At 39.0% G+C, this 18,070-nt stretch overlaps 2 protein-coding genes across 5 annotated transcripts in view; one reads left to right on the forward strand and one right to left on the reverse strand.

The window, feature by feature from the left end:
- The window catches only part of LOC140947286 (dual 3',5'-cyclic-AMP and -GMP phosphodiesterase 11-like), a 30,644-nt gene extending 29,457 nt beyond the window's left edge, over positions 1 to 1,187 (forward strand). For all 3 annotated transcript variants that reach the window (XM_073396346.1, XM_073396344.1, XM_073396345.1), the window contains one exon: positions 568 to 1,187. The gene's annotated coding sequence lies outside the window, so the exon portion shown is untranslated. The remainder of the gene's footprint in view (positions 1 to 567) is intronic.
- A 3,947-nt stretch (positions 1,188 to 5,134) lies between these two features.
- LOC140947730 (uncharacterized) lies at positions 5,135 to 8,176 on the reverse strand. Of its 2 annotated transcripts, XR_012167001.1 has the most exons (3): positions 7,801 to 7,938; positions 6,995 to 7,106; positions 5,135 to 6,110 (listed from the first exon to the last, which is right to left on the reverse strand). XR_012167001.1 is itself a non-coding variant. In XM_073396903.1 (2 exons), exons 1-2 carry the CDS (start codon positions 8,111 to 8,113, stop codon positions 5,998 to 6,000), a joined length of 426 nt encoding a protein of 141 aa, XP_073253004.1. In that variant the 5' UTR covers positions 8,114 to 8,176; the 3' UTR covers positions 5,135 to 5,997. The 2 variants fall into 2 exon arrangements, 1 of the variants encoding a protein (XP_073253004.1); XM_073396903.1 differs by lacking the exon at positions 6,995 to 7,106 and having other exon boundaries at positions 7,801 to 8,176.
- Between the last annotated feature and the right edge of the window lie 9,894 nt (positions 8,177 to 18,070).

An 18,070-nucleotide genomic window follows, 5' to 3' on the forward strand; every position in this document is an offset into this window, starting at 1 on the left:
GGGTGTTATTACACATGTGTTGCATCTATGTAGCCAGGATTCGTTTGGATTTCCACTAAGAATGAATGGAATGCTTAAAATGCAATTTGATCACATGTGTTTCAACCTTCTACCCCTTGTAATCTGTTCACACGCGTTTTGACCATCCGTCAAGGAAAACTTATGCAAAGCACAGCATTGGAGCAAAAGCATTTGGACCTCCGATCGTTGTTGCCCACTCCCCCTAACCTTTGGTAATCACTAGTCCAGCATTAGATTCCTTTCTGGTTATCTGTGCTTGGTTTCACTCTTTTTGTACAACACATAGATGCAAAGGTGCTGCAAATACAGTCAAACCCTGTTATTATCGACACTGAGGGGGCCATAGAAAGTGTCCGTATAAACGGGGTGTCTGTATTAAGGGGGTTGAATTTCCCCAGGAACAAAGCAAACTGTCCCTAATAATGAGGTATCCATATTAAGCAGGTGTCCTCAAAGCAGGGTTTGACAGTATCTCTTAATGCCCTTTTTTTCCTGAATTTAAAAAAAAACTGTAAATTTACTAATTTAAATTTTTTTCCAACATAGGTCACTAATGTAGAAGAATCAACTCAATTAATTGATGTTATGGTAACGTTCCTGTCAACAAATAAATAGCATTTATTATAAGATTAAAGCAATAGTAGATATCCTTGTACATAAACAACATATAAATTTAATTTTTTAGAACGTGAATCATAGTTCTATGGTTGTATAAATATCACTGTCAGTGTTGTGCAAAGTTAAATCATTCAATTAGCGTCTGCTATGTTTTTGCTTTTATAAGTGTGTTCGGTCCTAAAGTTAAAAATCAGTGAAGAAGACTTGCAAAGCTTTCTGGTCATAGAAGGTATTTTAATTAAATATTTTATTTACTATTCATTGTTGTCTTGCATGTACACATCCATTTGACAGTGCAGTTAAGGTCACTTCCATGCCTGGCTAGCTAGCTAACAATATTTTTTTTCTGACTGAAAAAATCAGCAAAACTTGTATTATTTATATATGGCAGAAATTCTTGTATGTGGGCACCTATTGGGCCTTCTTAACCCAGGCTTCACCCAAAGTTTGTAGCCAATGTGGCAAATTCACAAAAATGCCCCAATTTTTTGTACTACAATCCTAAGAAATAAGAAATAAAATTTACAAGAGGTCTCATTTGACTGGTAACACCATTTGAATTCCTCAATGGTTTTAAAAGTTACACTGTTTTTTTGTTTTGTTTTTTTTTAAGTCTTAGAGTAATAAGTTATCTTGTAGTAACTCAGCCTAAGGATTGAAGGGTTGAAGTGATTAAGAATCAGTTAGCTTGAAACTTGTTTTCCCTCTTGGTATCAGTCATTTATGAGAGCTGAGAATAGACGATTTTACAGTTAGGCACTTGGTGCTCTATCCTTTGATTGAGTGTGAGGCCGAGGTTGACCTTGTTTTGATCAAACCTCCCTTGTTTTCTTGTGGAAATTATGCTTAAAAAATAGTAGTTTGCATAAGAACAGCGCGCATGATTTACATATGAAAGCAGGGAGGTTTGTATCAAAACAAAGTCAACTCCAGCCTCGTGTTCATCTCTTTGTAATATGGGCTACTGAACTAGTCATCAAATGAAGAAACAAAATTGACGTGATAATATGAATTACAGCTTAACTGTCTACTTCTTTTAAAGGTGTGTGGTGGACTTATAAGTTTTGAAAATTTGTTTTGATCGGAGCCATACCCAGTGGAGATAAACCAAGGCAGTGTTTGTCTGCACCTTCTGAAAAAAACTTATGGGCTCTTATTAAAAGATACAGTCAAAGGTCTTGTAATGGACCCTCCTTTAAGCAGGCAGCTGAACTTGCAAGGACCTTTAGCCTTTGTAGCAACGGTTTCTGTGTTTTTTGGAGCAAAGAAAGACTGCGCAAAAAATGGGGTGAGTAAAAGAGGGGGAGTGAGAGGGGAAGGAAGGAAACTCCAAGCCCTGTACCGCCACCGAAATGATCCCCACCATCGAAATGATCTCCGCCACCGAAATGACCCCCATCACCACCGAAATGATACCTATTCGCAATCGAAATGATCCCGTCTTAAATTTCGGAACCTTGGCTTAAATGGACTTGGGACTTTGCTACCTATTCTAAATTCTTCGTTTATTCATGCAAACACGATTCTAAACAGAGGAAAATAGAGAAAGCAATTAGACTGATAACAGTTCTATACACTGATTAAGAAGATTAATTTTCTTGCAAAAATATAAAAAGAAATTCGAAGAAATAGAAGACATAAGTGAAATGCATCTTTTGAACAAGTATTGTCTAGTGTTAAACCAGAAAAAACAAACAAACAATTTACTGCAAAATAAAGTGCGGTAAAAAGGCAAATTACACACCATAAAAAAGATGCAATATAAATAAATAAAAAGCACGCTCTAAATTGTTGTCCAGTTTTTGTAGTCCTCTTAATTCCATTCCGGATATTCCGGGGATCATTTCGGTGGTGACCGCCGGTATCATTTCGGTGGTGGGGATCATTTCGGTGGTGATTGGGGGTCATTTCGGTGGCGGAGATCATTTCGATGGTGGGGATCATTTCGGTGGCGGTACAAGCCCCCTCCTCTTTCATTCTTTGGCTATTGTGCATTATTCATGCGGCCAAAAATCCCATTCCTTGGTCTTTCTTTACTTTGTAACCTCATGGAAATGCTTGCTTGGAACCGTCAATTGACAAAACCTCATTTGAACCCTCCACTTATGAAAATCATTCGAAGGTGTCGACTTTAGGAAGCTTTGACTGTATTTTGTAAAAGGTAGTTAGTAACTCAGCAGGTCTAAAGAGTGAAAGTGATGGCCTAATCTTTGAGGTACCTGTATTTAATTTCTACAAAGCTTCCTCATTTGTACAGACCATGGCTAATTAACCCTTTATAAGTCCCAAGAGTGATCAACATCAATTTTTTTCCTAACAATGCCAGTAAATAAACAAGAGACAGACTAGGAGAATTGAACGAAATGATCACTCATGGGGCTTTAATCAAAAAAGTGTTATTCAAATGTGGGTGCCATTTTTGCAATGAGCAAAAAGCTATTTTCTCTGCACAAGGTGTCCGACTACAGGATTATTGTTCCATAATGATTAAATTATACAGGGACTGCCACTTCAATTAAATATTACTGTAAATGATACTAGATGACCTTATTATGGATAGCAATTATGGTTATAGAACTGTTCAAAAACGAAATTTTGTTTTTTGTGTGTTGGTTGGAAAAAAGGGATCAATACTTGACGCGCTAGTGAAAATTCCGATTAAATTCATGACTTTTGTCTAGTTAAAGAGTACGTAAGATTTGCCACAGTAGTTGACAATGGTAAGAAATCATGGTAATGAATTAAAACACCCAAAGTTCTAATTAGAGGGTTATTAGTATATGGTGGGCGTGGCTACTCAGAACGGTTGATAATCTTATCTGTGAAGAAGGAAATGAGGTTACAAGAAACAGTGCTGGACACTGCATAATTGTGACTTTTAGTAACATAAACTATCTATGAAAAATTGCCTCTTTCCTTAACTGGAAGCCAAAAAATGGCACTGCATTCTTTTGTTGTTCATATATTACAGGTTATGAAAATAAATGCAGTGTTTTTATGTGGCTGGAACCACAACTGTTAACTTGAAGTTAGCCAGCATAAAATGTATTTTTGTGATATATATATACCTGAGCTTTTACCGTTGCCCATTAATTTCTTTTCCTTTGCTGTTACTCTAACCATAAATTAAGGTTAGAACACACCAGGTGACAAATTGCAGCAACCTGTTCCATTGACAAATCACTTCTTGTGTACAGGTTGGGTGGCTAGTTGCAGTAACATATTGCTGTGACAAATTGCTTTGTGTACTAGGGAATTTTGTTGCCATAACAAGTTGCACAAATTCAGTCTGATTTGTTTTTTGTGACTTGTTGCAGTGACAAAATTCTGTTGCAGAGACAAAGATTTTCACAAAATTCTCTATTACACACATAGCAATTTGTCACTATGACGTGTTTCTAGAACATGTTGCTGCGACTTTTCACCTAGTGTGTTTTGACCTTCTGCCTGTGAGAGCAGATGCCCTCCCCAGCATTTTGCTTCACATGCCCAGTAAACAAAAGCAGGTAGGTATCTGCTCTTACAGGCTACCCAAAACATAAAATAGCATCTTGTATTTCTTCTTTTTTTCACTGGTTAACTGAAAGTAAAGGTGTCGAGAATAAAGAAAAAGATCACAAAACTTGAAATGGTTTGATTGGTTTGGTTTGCCTTGCAATGTGACAAATCTCAGTGTCAAGACTAATAGAATGATTGGTTCTTCCCGTGGCAATTTGTACTCACCCAAAATTACCAGAGTCGCCCACAACAGTTGGGGGGAAATCTTAAGGTACACCCCTTTAAATAGACCCCTAGAGATGGCCCCTGATATTCTTCGTCCTTTTGTACTCTCCGGAGTGCCTGCCCAAGGAAGTCGACTGTATGTAAAAAGTGTGTTTCCAAGAAATATCCATGTTCACCATATGGAGGATCATTGAAAATTCTGTCATTAGAGTGTCAATATTTTTTGAAGAAAGTATAAAACTAAATGGAAACTTCCAGAGAAGTGGAGTTTAAACCAAAGAACCCTCCATGGGGAAATGGGGATATTTCTGTAGTACCAAAATACACCATTAGGGTTTCTTAATATTGATGCAAATCAAAGGAAGCACAGGTTTACATGTCTTGAAAATACTGTTGACTCTGGGAGAATAAGAACCCTTTGGCAACTGTCAGTGGCAAAAAGACAGGGAGGAGGGGGGGCATAAATCCTGCTGTACTATGCAAAGGTATGGCGTAGCGTCCGGGATGGAGCAACCACTAAGCGTTTGAGCCCTTCGAATGCTTACCCTGTTTGAGACTGACCTTTTTTATTCACTACATTTCGCACACAGAATTAAGTATGTCCTTAAAACTAACATGATAGAATTTGATGTAGAGCACACATCGCCCACGTTCATTCCCTTTTCAAGATGCTAAACAGTGAAATTGTATATCCGGTTTAAGACCGAAGACCCCCCAAAATCAAGGGAATATTCCCCGGGAGAAGAGCAGTGATTGATAGAGGCTCAAACACGTGATCCTTAGTGGAGTTTTAATAACAAGAGTAAAACTAAGCCAAGGTTCCACTTTAGAAATCAGTACTCCTTGAACACTTTAATGACTAATACACACTCTTTAAGATAAATATTCTATAAATACTTTATAAATCCAGACATGCATCTATTCTTCAGGTAAATAAATAACATCTGCCAAAACTTTTTTCACTCCACTTAACTCAGTCCTGGTATGTTAGGAAACACACACTAATTTTTCACAGTGTTTGTGAGAATAGTTGTAAATCTTTTGCTTTCACGTTGGTTTGACTGCACAAATGATCTGGTCCAGAAGGTGTAAGTTTATTTATGTGTGAACCAATGTTTACCATTCATTCTGTGTGGTTCCAAAAAATATTCTTGCCAACTCCATGAAGATTGATTGGAACTTCCAAGGGAGAAGTCAAGAGCACCTCAAAAGGCCAAAAAATGGGGATGGTGGGGGATCAAGGCTAAAAATCTCCAAGGGGCAGTATGGCACCGCTGCAATTTTTTTGGAACAACACATCTGATATAAATTTTACAGAAAATAATTTTTTTCAAAGACTTAACATAATGTAAGCAACTCAAAACCCAGAAAAATAAAATCTTTTTTTCATCTGAGACTTGCATATCCTCTTCCATGAAAACTCACAGTTGTGCCAAATTACAAAATGTTATAGCTCTTTCTTCACTCTAATTAGCTCAGGCTATTTCTAAATTTTAAAGAAACGTTATCACTCTTCTGGTACTCTCGCTTACATTCATGAGAGAATTCCCTCAATAGCATGCTACAGGGCTAGACACATTTCCTCACACAAATCACAGATCAGAGTTTCTAGTTTATACAATTCCTTTGAACTCCTCACGGAGGATTGTCAAAAGGCACAATCTCCATCTCTTTAAACTTTCGTTGAACCTCAGGCTTCAGGGATTGGGTGTTGTAATACCAGATCGGGTCTCCTCCCTTGTTGAAATCTGAAAACCAATATTGCATGTATTAGCGAATAACCGTGCTCTTGATAATTCTACCATTAACCAGGCTTTTAGGGATTGAGACACTGAGGGTCAGTTATTTAAACAAAGTCTAACTAAGACCACGGTTAAGGAAATCTTTGTGGGAATGCCTTTCTAGTCTATGTTATATGCTTTCATGAAAACTCTGTTTAAATAACTGAATGTTCAGGTTTGGTCTACAAATAGTGTACTTATATACCACTCATGCATGTACATGCACATCATAAAGGCAGTTAATGACATACAGGTTGACTTCCTGGTACTTTTTGTGGTAATTAGATCTTGATGGTATTCTTTAACCAGAATAAGAACTGTATTATCTCCGAAATCAGTCAGCCAGTTGAACTATTCCTTGCCACAGCAAGGTTAGGTTAGTTGTTAATCAGGAGCGCTGGTCCTGCAGAGAGAGATGTGAGTTCAGTTCCCACCTGGATGAACACTCAGGGTATTAAAATAACTAGCTTCTGCCTTCGCCCTGGAAATGGTTAGACCTGGGGGCACTTCCTTATTTGGCCAAAACGGGTATCAAATTGAAAACGTGCCATGGATATTTTGTTTTTTGAGGACTGGGGCACCCTGAGTGACAGAGAAAAAACGTCAGAGCAGAGAAGCAAACCAACAGCAAACTCCACACATGGATGGTGTTGCTTTTGGGATTTGAACCCATGGCACACTGAAAGGTTGTGTGATCACCATGGTGCCAGGATTAAACTCATCATAGAGAATAAGAAAACATATAAACTGACCCTGGAGAGACTATTTACTTCAACCTCATAATTTCATTTTTGATTCAAGGGGAAAGAAGAAAACTACAGGAATTACTTTAAGGCAAGTTCATTCCATACCTCACTATAAGGGAAGTTTTAGTTCACAATTGAGCATACTGTGTTGTTGTAGCTCGTAGGGCTTGGATTCCCAAAGGATGCAAAGAAAATATCATGCTCTTTTCATTATCTTCTGTGAATTAATTGTAGAGATACAAATTAATTACTGATTGAGTTTTTTACATGGTTTCGATAGTGTAAATTGAGTACCTAGTGCCTGGAAATGTGTGGGAGTGCAATGCATGGCATTCTTCTCAAAACTATCATGTTCCATGTCTATATACCCAATATCACACCAAAAAGGGAGGAAACCAAAGAAGGGAGTGCCTCCCTCCCTTCCAGCCTAAGACTACCCTAGACCAATATTTAGTGTCAGTGGAATGGAGATTTGATCGGGGCAACACTACAGCTTTAGAATGCCATAGTCGGCAGAGTTCGGGATTCTAGGCTCTGTGGGCATGCTATGAGGACAAACTTTATACTTGCTGTGACAGATCGCGTAATAAGTAAACACAATAAATTTTGTCCCTACAACTTGTTGCTGCAAGAAGATAGTCACTGGACAACACTGTTAGTGATTGTCATACGGTTTATGGAGAAAATAAACCATTCTTCAAATTAAATAGTGGTCGGGTATCAATTTCCAACTTTTACTTTGCTTAAAATATTATTTTCACTTTGTTTTATTCAGTTAAAAAACCCTGGTAATACCTTAATGCAATAATGTTAGTTTTCTCGGTTCGCATTACGTAACACGATCACAAACTACTCCACACTTAAAATTTAAAAGCTCAATTAATTTTTGAAACATGTTCGGACGTCCTTACCATTTCCTCCTCTTACTTCGAGAGATTTTCCTGCCAGTTTGGCTAAATTTCCTCTAGTAACACTTGAGCAGTGTAAATAGTTATTTGACTGTTCTCCAAAGTGCACATAAAACGAGCCCCTTACGCCGGTTTCACTCTTGATGCTTTGACATATCAATTTCGCGTCCGCATTATTGGGAAATTCGATCTTGTGTTCTTTGCCACGGTACACAACTGTGATTGATTCCATCTCTTCTCTGGTATTCTCATTTTCTTGTTGCACTTGCTGTTTATTCATTTTTGTTCTGGTCTTTGTAATGTTTTCATTCATCATGTTCAAAAAGCGTTTTTAAAACTTTTCTGAACCGTGATTAATGCATATGTGGCACCGTCCCAAGTACTGAAGACCGATCGTGACGCATACATGATTGGTACTTGACACCCAAGGGATTAGACACAACACGTCCCAAAATGACCAATTTGCATTGCCGGTAGGCTTTGGTAGATTGTGCTCGCAAAAAAGGCATATTATGCTTTTAGCAGTGCTCATATTTTTTTAGAAATTATGCCAAAACTATGCTACTTTCTGAAAATTATGCTCTCTGTCACCGAAATTATGCTACTTAGATTTTACACTGATTTTAAGGAAAATAAAGATCATCAGTAGCTTAACTCTATCAATTTTGACTTCAATGAACATTCATATAGTCCACCTTCCAGTCTTACAGTCTTTAGCATGGCAAATACGCATGTGCGCACATGATCTCGCTTTTTTGTCACTTTTAACTTCTCTTTGCCTGCCGCATGTTTTTTGGAAGCCAAGTGGTTTTTGAGAATGCTCTTTTTAGAGCTCAATATCTCCTTACACCCATTGCAAAACAGTTTTCCACCTCGAAGACACAAATTTTCCCCAGGGAATTCTTCGATTCGATCACGAGGACTCATGTTCTTTGGATCTGAGTTACCTCTTTCCTTGTACTTTCCGGTATTACTTTTTGGAACACGTTCTCTAGAGATTAAAGCTCTCTTTGCGTTACAGGTTTGGGGGGCCTATATTTGGAGGGGCTTATACATAGAGGGGCTTATTTTCGGAATTTTACGGTAACTTGATAACTGTGGATTAATTGTAGTTATTTCTTTATTTCAAGTGAAAAATGGTTTAACTAGGTCGTTACTTGTTTTGTTTTTTTTTGTTTGTTTTTGTTTTTTTTTTTTTTTTCTGAAAATGCCAAAAATTTGGGTCGGTCGGACGACGCTAAACGGAGAAAAAACGGGGAGGGCCTTAGATGGCCAAACAACAAGTTGGAGTAGCTACAATTTAGAGCTTGCAAATATTTGGTTCAGAAGAATCAATGGCCGAGAACTACCGTTTTGGAAAACAATAGGCCTTTTGTTTTTTTCGAGCAGATGAAAGTTTATTTCACTACAGCATATATTTTCTTGACATTGCTGGTAATAAGCAAAGTTGACATACTACCTAGATAGAAGTGTGTTTCTGTGCACACAAAAAAATAACAATAGAAAAAGAACATAATTGCATAAAACCAAACTAAGCCGACTACACAACACACCATCTAAGAGTGAACACTCGGAGACATAGGAGATTGTCCGGGTAGCATCAGCCAGCTCAAACACCAACGATTACTCACTGGCCTTTCTTGTCACGAGGCACGCAGTATCCAAAAAGGTATTTAGAGTCCTCGCTAAACGAAGGCGTAGTCTTCCATCCGTAGCAGCTGCATTGGCCGTTAGATTTCAACATGGATGAGAAAGCACTGCAACCTTTCCAAACTGCGATACATTTCGCTTCGCAATGCCTTTTACAAAAATCCTTGTTTTCAAACCAGGCGTCATCTAAAGCTTTTCTGTAAGGAGCAGTGGTGGGCATTTTGTCAGTTGGAAGGTACACTAAGTTAACATTAAAGATGTCTGAACATGGCTTTGAAGCCTGGTGTGAGCACTGGCCTGTAAAGAATAATGATGATAAAAAAAGTCATTTTCCACTTTGTAAAATGTGTCAGAGGTATAGTAATAATAGGTGATGAGAATCGCTCAGGGGCGCATATTGTCATGGCATTATCCTTGACGCATCAATCTTAAAAACTGCCGAGGCCTCCGGGTTAGAAATTGGCTTCGTATAGGGAGCGCACAACCAATGGCTTCTGGCTTCGCCCCGGGATGAGTCGTCTTACATTTATATAAGTAAATCTGTGCAAAAAAATAACCTTAACTTTAAAGCCTATTGAACACTGAGAGTAGCATCGCGACCTTAGCTTTCAAGTTCTTTGCTCAATAAAGTACTTGATTAATACGTGTAGTTGCCTTACCAACGGTGACAATGGATAAAAGAAGAAGGGAGACAAACGTTAATCCACTCTGAGCCATGATTATTGTTTCACGCTTTAAAACCCTGTGGATCTGTTGTGAACAGAGGATTTACTGTTGTTTAGTTATTTTGCTTTCGCTGATAAAAATATGAAAAGCCAAGGTAGAAATCATTTATTCCATAGTCTCAACCTCTTTAAGGCGTAAACAACCTGCTGATTTATTGAGCGTAAACTTGTTTGTCGAGTCATAATTGTATTTGGTCTACAAACTGTAATCAACCTCTAGAAAAGCCGTTATCCACCTGTGTAGCTTTTGGAAGTAATTAATGTTTCAAAACAAGCTTAGGTTTCCACCAATAGTCTTTTAGAAATGATTGTTCTGCTCTGTAATTTGACTCGTTGAGTTGTGATGTAATCTGTATCGCTTCGCTAGCTTAGGCTTAATGGGGTGGTGGCTTTTACTGTTATCGGCTAAAATTTTGGCTCTTTTACGGCTATCGGTTAATTTTTTCGGTTACGGTTAACAAAAAAGTTAAAAATTAACTTCTTTTGTTTCAATGAGTAAAATTTTAATTAACCTGTATGCTTTGTATCTTTAAATCAAAATAAAGGTCTTCGGATCATCAACAAGCTATTCTTTTGAAAAATTTTAACATTGGATAGATCATACTTTTTATAAAGTATTTCACTTCTAATATTATTTTACGCATAGAAATATTAATAGTCAATTTAAAAATAATCTTTGTGAAAAAACAAAAGCGGACATGCAAACGCCCAACTCAAGGCCGGGGCGCGACATTCATTATAACAGAAATGGCCGTTTTCACACTAGAGACGGACTATTCGTGTGAGACGGGTTATCCGTTTGATGATTCGCTTCAGATAGGTAATACTTCTTAATTTGAAATGGAATAGTTCTAATTTTGAATGAACAATCCGCCTAACTTTATCCGTCAATTTCGACGGACAGTTTGAAGGCGGGATTATCCGTTCCACATAGTCTGTCTACAGCCGCCCCCTCCCCTCAGAAAAAATCGGAGAAGGGGTGTGTGTGGGGAGGACGCGACTGTACACAGGCTAGTCTCAGACGGACAATCCATTTAACCTAGCTCTAGCGTGAAAAAGGCCAATAACAAAATTCCCCTGCCCAGTGTTTTTAATGATAGCGAAGGACTGTACGGAACGACTGTCTACCGTTGCCTTGTCCGTAAGCCTTATTCGACGCGGCTAATGCGTTTCGGGTCACGTGGTCCTAGCGAGGTCGCCACCGAAATGCCTTGACCGAGATTGCGTGGCAAGACGCCGCACAGGGACTAGGCATTGCAATGTCTACCATAGCGTCAGAGAAAAACAGGGAGATGTTGTTTATCGGCAACGTGTTTTACAAACAGTGACATCTCTGTGTGTTGTTTCACTAGTGTTTCGAGGGCACGACTTCCTGAAAATCGCAAATATTTATCCCCAGCAGGAAACCGCACTTTCGCTATGGAAAAAAATTAGTTCCCCGAGAGAGCGGCGGAAATAGAGCCTAGGTCTTGGTCACAATAAAAGGCGCTTTGCCTAACGTGCGTAGGGAGTCACACTAGCCGGGACATCAAAAAACGCAACCATAAGTGAGTTTAGTACCTCCCTTAAAAGTAGCAAATCTAGGGAACAGCTTCTTTTACGGTTAACTCTTTTTTACCCTATTTACGGCTAACGGTTAAAATTTTTCCATTTTTACGGCTATCGACTAAATTTTTGGCCGTTTTACGCCTTTTGAATATGAGTGCTTTTGTAGGAGCTTCTTCGGTTACATCCTCGTTGCATCTAGTCTTGGTTACATTTTGGTTGGTTATGTTTTGACTGTACCCCTGTATAGTCGTGGATTAAACCTCTACATTGGAGCCAAGTTCTGTTGTAATCATTGTCTTGAGAGTATTCAACAGGCGTAAGAGATTCCGTGCCTTCCCGCAGCCAGCGAGTGTCCCCAGGATAAGGCCTTTCCCAGAGAGTCTAGAGTGTTTCCCCCGTCCGCCGTTTTACCCTTTTGTGAAGGAAAAACCTGTTTCCACACTGGTGTTTAAGTCAAAAAATGTGTTTTCACACTTGTCGAGAAGACTGGCAATTACGCAAGGAAAACCAGAGGGCAAAGAAACTTCACAGAACAGGATGTAACCCCTTGGAGCAAGAGATTACGCCCAAGTAAGTCAATTTAACTTAATGCCGAAATTTTTCACGAAAAGAAAAGAACGTTGCAACCTAAGGAGCCGGAGTAATAACCAAAGTACTCCGAAGTCGAAAGTAGACACCTGCGTCGAGTGCGATTTGCCCTTCGACGAATCAAAAATAGCCCCAGAATTGAGGCGTGGGCCAGTTACTAAAGAAGGGACTAGTTCGGAACTGTTGGAACCTTCTCACAAAAACTCTGTAAGGTTTGACAAGACCAACTTGGTACCCGTGGATATTAGTGTTGATTCCGATAGCGACGACAGTCTCAGTGCCTTGGCCTCCGGCGCCTCAGAGCTCTCGCAGAATCTGAGGAAGAACTTTATTCAGAAAAAAAAAGAAAAAGAGAACTGTACGGATAACATTTTTGCAACAGGTAGTCAACGGGTACCCGCGAGTACGTCACCTGTTACAGGTAATATTTCACCTCCTAGTAGTACATTACCCTCTATCACCGCACCGGCAGATCCTACAATTATAGAACAACCAGAGGTGATAAATAATACACCAGTTGTTATCAATTATACTGCTGGTGGACAACAGTTACCTACTATCAATTCACTTGCTGATATTTATAAACATTTCTCGCGTAAAAGTTGTGAAGGCGGATTAGGAGTTACTGCCGCCAGACATAGTGAACCATTCGCAAACTCTGATACTACTGACGATTCAAGTTCAACCAGTATGGATGGAGAATACATTCGTGCGCTAACTGAACTAACTCAAAAGCTCTTAAATAAAGACGTAAACATAAACAAATTCCATGGATATGAAAATGAGGACATAAATCGCTGGTTTGAGAAATTGGAACTAGTTCTGGACTCTAAAGGAATCAGGTTGGATGTCCCTGCCGCAAGAACACAGCTTATTAACAATCTTGCTGGACCAGTAGAAACTTTTATGTTTGAATTGCCACCAGACGAGCGAGACTATAACACTTTAAAACAAGCCCTGGTGAAAAGTTACTCTACAAAAGACCGTGCATGGATCAAACGAGGTCGTTTAGTTGCTCGCCGTCAAGGCCCAAATGAATTACTATCAGATTATATCAATAATATGCATGAACTGTTCACTAGCGGACTTAATATGGCTGAAGTGGACAAAGTGACATATTTCACAGAAGGATTATTGCAACCTTTAAAGACTGCCGGAAACACTCATGCAAGCAGAAGAAGTGGCTAGAACAGTCGACTCAATATCGCAGCGAGAAACTAGCACGAAAGAAAGCAGCCAAATTGAACGCCTAATTGAAGCAATTACCCGCAGTCAACAGGTACCCGCTCAAGCAACAGGTACTAACGCTTCACTTAATACTTCACAACAACAGTCACTTCAAGCACAAATAGAAACATTAACACAGAAGCTAAGTGAACTTACAATTACAGTTACCAAGTCAGATAAAGTTGCCGCTTATTCAGAGCCACAGGTGGGTTACCAAAGTATATGGGAAATCAAATGAACAACTTGGAAAAGCGGATGGACGCACACATCACTGGTCTCGCACAACGTCAACGAGAGACATGTATCACTAGGGAGCGATCAAGAGATGGTCGACCTTATTGTTATGTATGTGGTTTGCCTGGGCATTATCAAAACAGTTGTCCACGACGGAACAACGGTGAACGTGAACGACCGCCGGTACCCAGGTACGCGCTGCCTGCTCCTGATAACCACACACAATATTCAAGTGGCCCTCAAGCACGACAGCGAGCCTTACCACCGCCGCCACATCAGAAACCATTAGAGCCGTATCGCTGCTCTCGACGACAGTACTCCAACTTCTTCCAGCCATCCGGATTTGCATATATTCTCCCCAATTATGACTCTGTTGATTGGGATTATTATTATGGTGACTTTAACGATAATGACTTCTATGGAGAGTGGGATTATTATTACGATTATGAACCAAAATCCGAGACTTACAATTATGGAGATGACTAAGATCAAGTACATTGGGATCAAGTGTATGATAAACCAAACATTCAGCAACCAATTCTTTCCACTATAATAGAAGACTGAAGACCTAGGCAATACAGCAACTGCTCACCTGCCATACTTAGAAATAGATGATTTGCTGCCGTTGACTGATGACGAATATCCATCTGAAGACGAAACTGAAAAAGAAGATTAGTTTGATCTTCCAGCTCCAGTTCCTTATCCGTTGTTGTCCACAATAACAATACATAATGACACTGCTGTCTCTGGAATTTTAGGGTGCCTTACAAGCACTGTTTTAGCCGTGACTAATTTGTCTTGTGATTGTACGCAACAACAACAATTTTATTTATAGTTGCCGTTATAGGAATACAATTGCGAAAGCAACTAACAAAATAAATTGATAACTGTGGATTAATTGCAGTTATTTCTTTTGATGACCTAGCTCGATTTCAGATTATTTTTTTTAATGTAATACGACAAAGTGTTTCTAAGTTGAACTGTTTCATAAACATTATAGCCAAGTTTTCTAGTTACAAGCAAACAGATCAATACAAAAATATAGCTTGACGTTTCTTATGTTCCAGCATACATCCACTGTTACAGTACATCTTCTGAAGTAATAATCCGTTGAAAAACAACACATTCAAATATAAAAGATAACGTATGGTGGGAAAATTTGCATATAAAAGAAAAAACATGCAAACTAAAAAAGGTAACGTTTTTCCCTGCTGATATTTTCATTTGGAGAAGGTTCTAAATCCCTAATCAACAGAGTCTCCTTATCTTGCGATCCGACTCTAATTAAACGTTCTTACCATACGAGTAGCGTAGAAGCCGTACATGGCCAAATAATTTTTCTTTCTTTCTTACTTAACTTTAATTTTACTTTGTTTCATTTGACATTGTTTTGGTACTGAAATCTTCATGTCGAAGATAAAGTCAATAAAGTTGTTAATCTGCAATACCTGTCCCAGCGTCCTTTTATCAAAATTTCGAAATTTCAAGTTATGACCAGTCGACCGCACATGGTCTTCAATAGCTGATGATTGCTACTTGTAATGGCTTTGAAGTGTTCAGTTTTTCTGTCGTGCAATCCGCTATGTTTAGTTTTACCTATGAAGAAATCCTGGCAGTCCGAACAACCAGCCTTAAAAAACAACTCTGGACAGTTGAGCATGGGTGCGGAGTCTGTCCTTGTAGGGAAAAGAGACTTTAAAAAATACGATGCGGTGCTTTATCACCGCAGTTTGCTTTTTAGGCCAACCCCTACCCTCCCCCTCTATTTTTTCGTTTAGCGTCGAATGCGTTTCCTGATATTGGATCGGTCGGTCGGATTGAAAAAAACTGAAACCTAAAAAAAAAAATCACAAGATTGAACTCTCGGAAGAGGAGGCCCCGGTCCCCCTGGATGACGTTAAAAGTTAAACAACATGCACAATATACTGTAAAAATGTTCCCGTGTTTTTGTTCCTGTTCTCCTCTAGCTGTTACTATGCTCATTTTTCAGATTAAAAGAATTATTTCAAGTGAAAAATGGTTTAACTACGTCGTTACTTGTTTTTTTTTCCTGAAAATGCCAAAAATTTGGGTCGGTCAGGAGGACGCTAAACGGAGAAAAAAAGGGGAGGGTCTTAGATGGCCAAAAAACAAGTTAGAGTAGCTACAATTTAGAGCTGGTAAATATTTGGTTCAGAAGAATCAATGGCCCGTTACTAAAACGAGAGCCACCGTTTGGGAAAACAATAGGCCTTTTGTTTTTTTCGAGTAGGTAAATGTTTATTTCACTACACCATATATTTTCTTGACATTGCTGGTAATAAACAAAGTTGACATACTACCTAGATAAAAATGACTTAGACTGGCCAAGAGCCATAATTTTGGACTGGCCCATAAGTGTTTCTGTGCACAGAAAAAAAATAACAATAGAAAAAGAACATAATTGCATAAAACAAAACTAAGCCGACTACACAACACACCATCTAAGAGTGAACACTCGGAGACACAGGAGATTGTCCGGGTAGCATCAGCCAGCTCAAACACCAACGATTACTCACTGGCCTTTCTTGTCACGAGGCACGCAGTATCCAAAAAGGTATTTAGAGTCCTCGCTAAACGAAGGCGTAGTCTTCCATCCGTAGCAGCTGCATTGGCCGTTAGATTTCAACATGGACGAGAAAGCACTGCAACCTTTCCAAACTGCGATACATTTCGCTTCGCAATGCCTTTTACAAAAATCCTTGTTTTGAAACCAGGCGTCATCTGGAGCTTCCATGTCAGGAACAGTGGTGGGCATTTTGTCAGTTGGGAGGTAAACAAAGTTAACATTGAAGGTGTCTGAACATGGTTTTGAAGTCTGGTGTGAGCACTGACCTGTAAAGAATAATGATGATAAAAAAAAATCATATTTCACTTTGTAAAATGTGTACAGAGGTATAGTAATAGGTGATGAGAATTGCTCAGGGGCGCATTTTGTCATGGCATTATACTTGACGCATCATCCTTGACAGGTCAGTTTTAAAAACTGCCGAGGTCTCCGCGTTAGAAATTGGCTTCGTCGGAGCGCACAACCAATGGCTTCTGGCTTCGCCCCGGGATGAGTCGTCTTATATATTTATATAAGTAAATCTGTGCAAAAAATAACCTTAACTTTAAAGCCTATTGAACACTGAGAGTAACATCGCGACCTTAGCTTTCAAGTTCTTTGCTCAATAAAGTACTTGATTAATACGTGTAGTTGCCTTACCAACGGTCACAATGGATAAAAGAAGAAGGGAGACAAACGTTAATCCACTCTGAGCCATGATCATTGTCTCACGCTTTAAAACCCTGTGGATCAAGGAGTATACTGTGAGTTGATATTGGTTAGATAATCGTAGGCTGTAGTTTGTATTTCACCACTTTATTATTGGAATATAAGCACTGTAAAATAACTGTTCGAGCTCCCGACAAATATTGCTTTGAAATTTGTAAGTCTAAGGCTTGAGAAAGGCAGCAGATTTTCTGGTTAACCGTGCCATTAGTAAATCATTTGTGAAATTAAATTGAAATGATACGACATGGCTTGGAATCCGGAATGACCAGGCCGAAAACCGTACATGGGAAGATATTCAGCGTTTTTGTTCTAACTTACCAAAGATTTTTGGAGGTTTTTTTTTTCAAATGATTTTTATTACTCATATACTGAATATTTTGCAATTATTGTTAAAAAAAGGTCTCCTGAATATTTCGGTGTATTGGGAGACAAAGCGTCCTCAAGAACGGCTACCCCATGTCCTCTGACGTTCGACCGAACCCATCAGGGTGTGTACCAGGGTAGCAATGAGCTACAGAGTTAGCCACCTAAAATGTTTGAGACGAACGACCTATTGGTTAGTTTCGTAAAGACATCCAAACATTATTTTTAGGACAGCTCCAAATTGACCAAGCAGGCTTTTAAAGTAGAGAGCAGAAAACTATTTGACACACTATTGGCGTATTTGGAGGCGTTCGGTCGTTGGGTATTCCTGATCCTGATGGTCTTAAATTCACCAAATCATTTCGTCGCCACGCGTCGAGTTCCTTTGCAGAGCAAGAATGTCACTGATCGGGTCGAGTAGGGTGTATTCAAAGCCTAAATTTACAAAGCGATCATATCAAAGTAGTATTTTTCATGAACTAGCAATGAAACGCCCTTGAACAAAAGTTGATCCGTTACAAAGAAGCTTTGCTTGCATTTTACCAGTAAATATTTAAAAGTCGTTCGGTTTTTTCCCCCAGTTTTATATTGCTTTTCAGTGTTTCTTGATTATAAGACCGTTAGTACTGAATTCTTTCGAACC

The sequence above is a fragment of the Porites lutea genome, chromosome 9, assembly GCF_958299795.1.
Source record: "Porites lutea chromosome 9, jaPorLute2.1, whole genome shotgun sequence".
NCBI classification, from domain to species: Eukaryota; Metazoa; Cnidaria; class Anthozoa; order Scleractinia; family Poritidae; genus Porites; species Porites lutea.

Bases quoted from the DNA above. Each gene is read 5' to 3' on its own strand.
- LOC140947730 (XM_073396903.1), bottom strand. From the start codon at position 8,113: ATGATGAATGAAAACATTACAAAGACCAGAACAAAAATGAATAAACAG. The intron at 6,111-7,800 runs GTAAGGACGTCC...ATTGGTTTTCAG, and splicing joins CGAAGTAAGAGGAGGAAATG to ATTTCAACAAGGGAGGAGAC.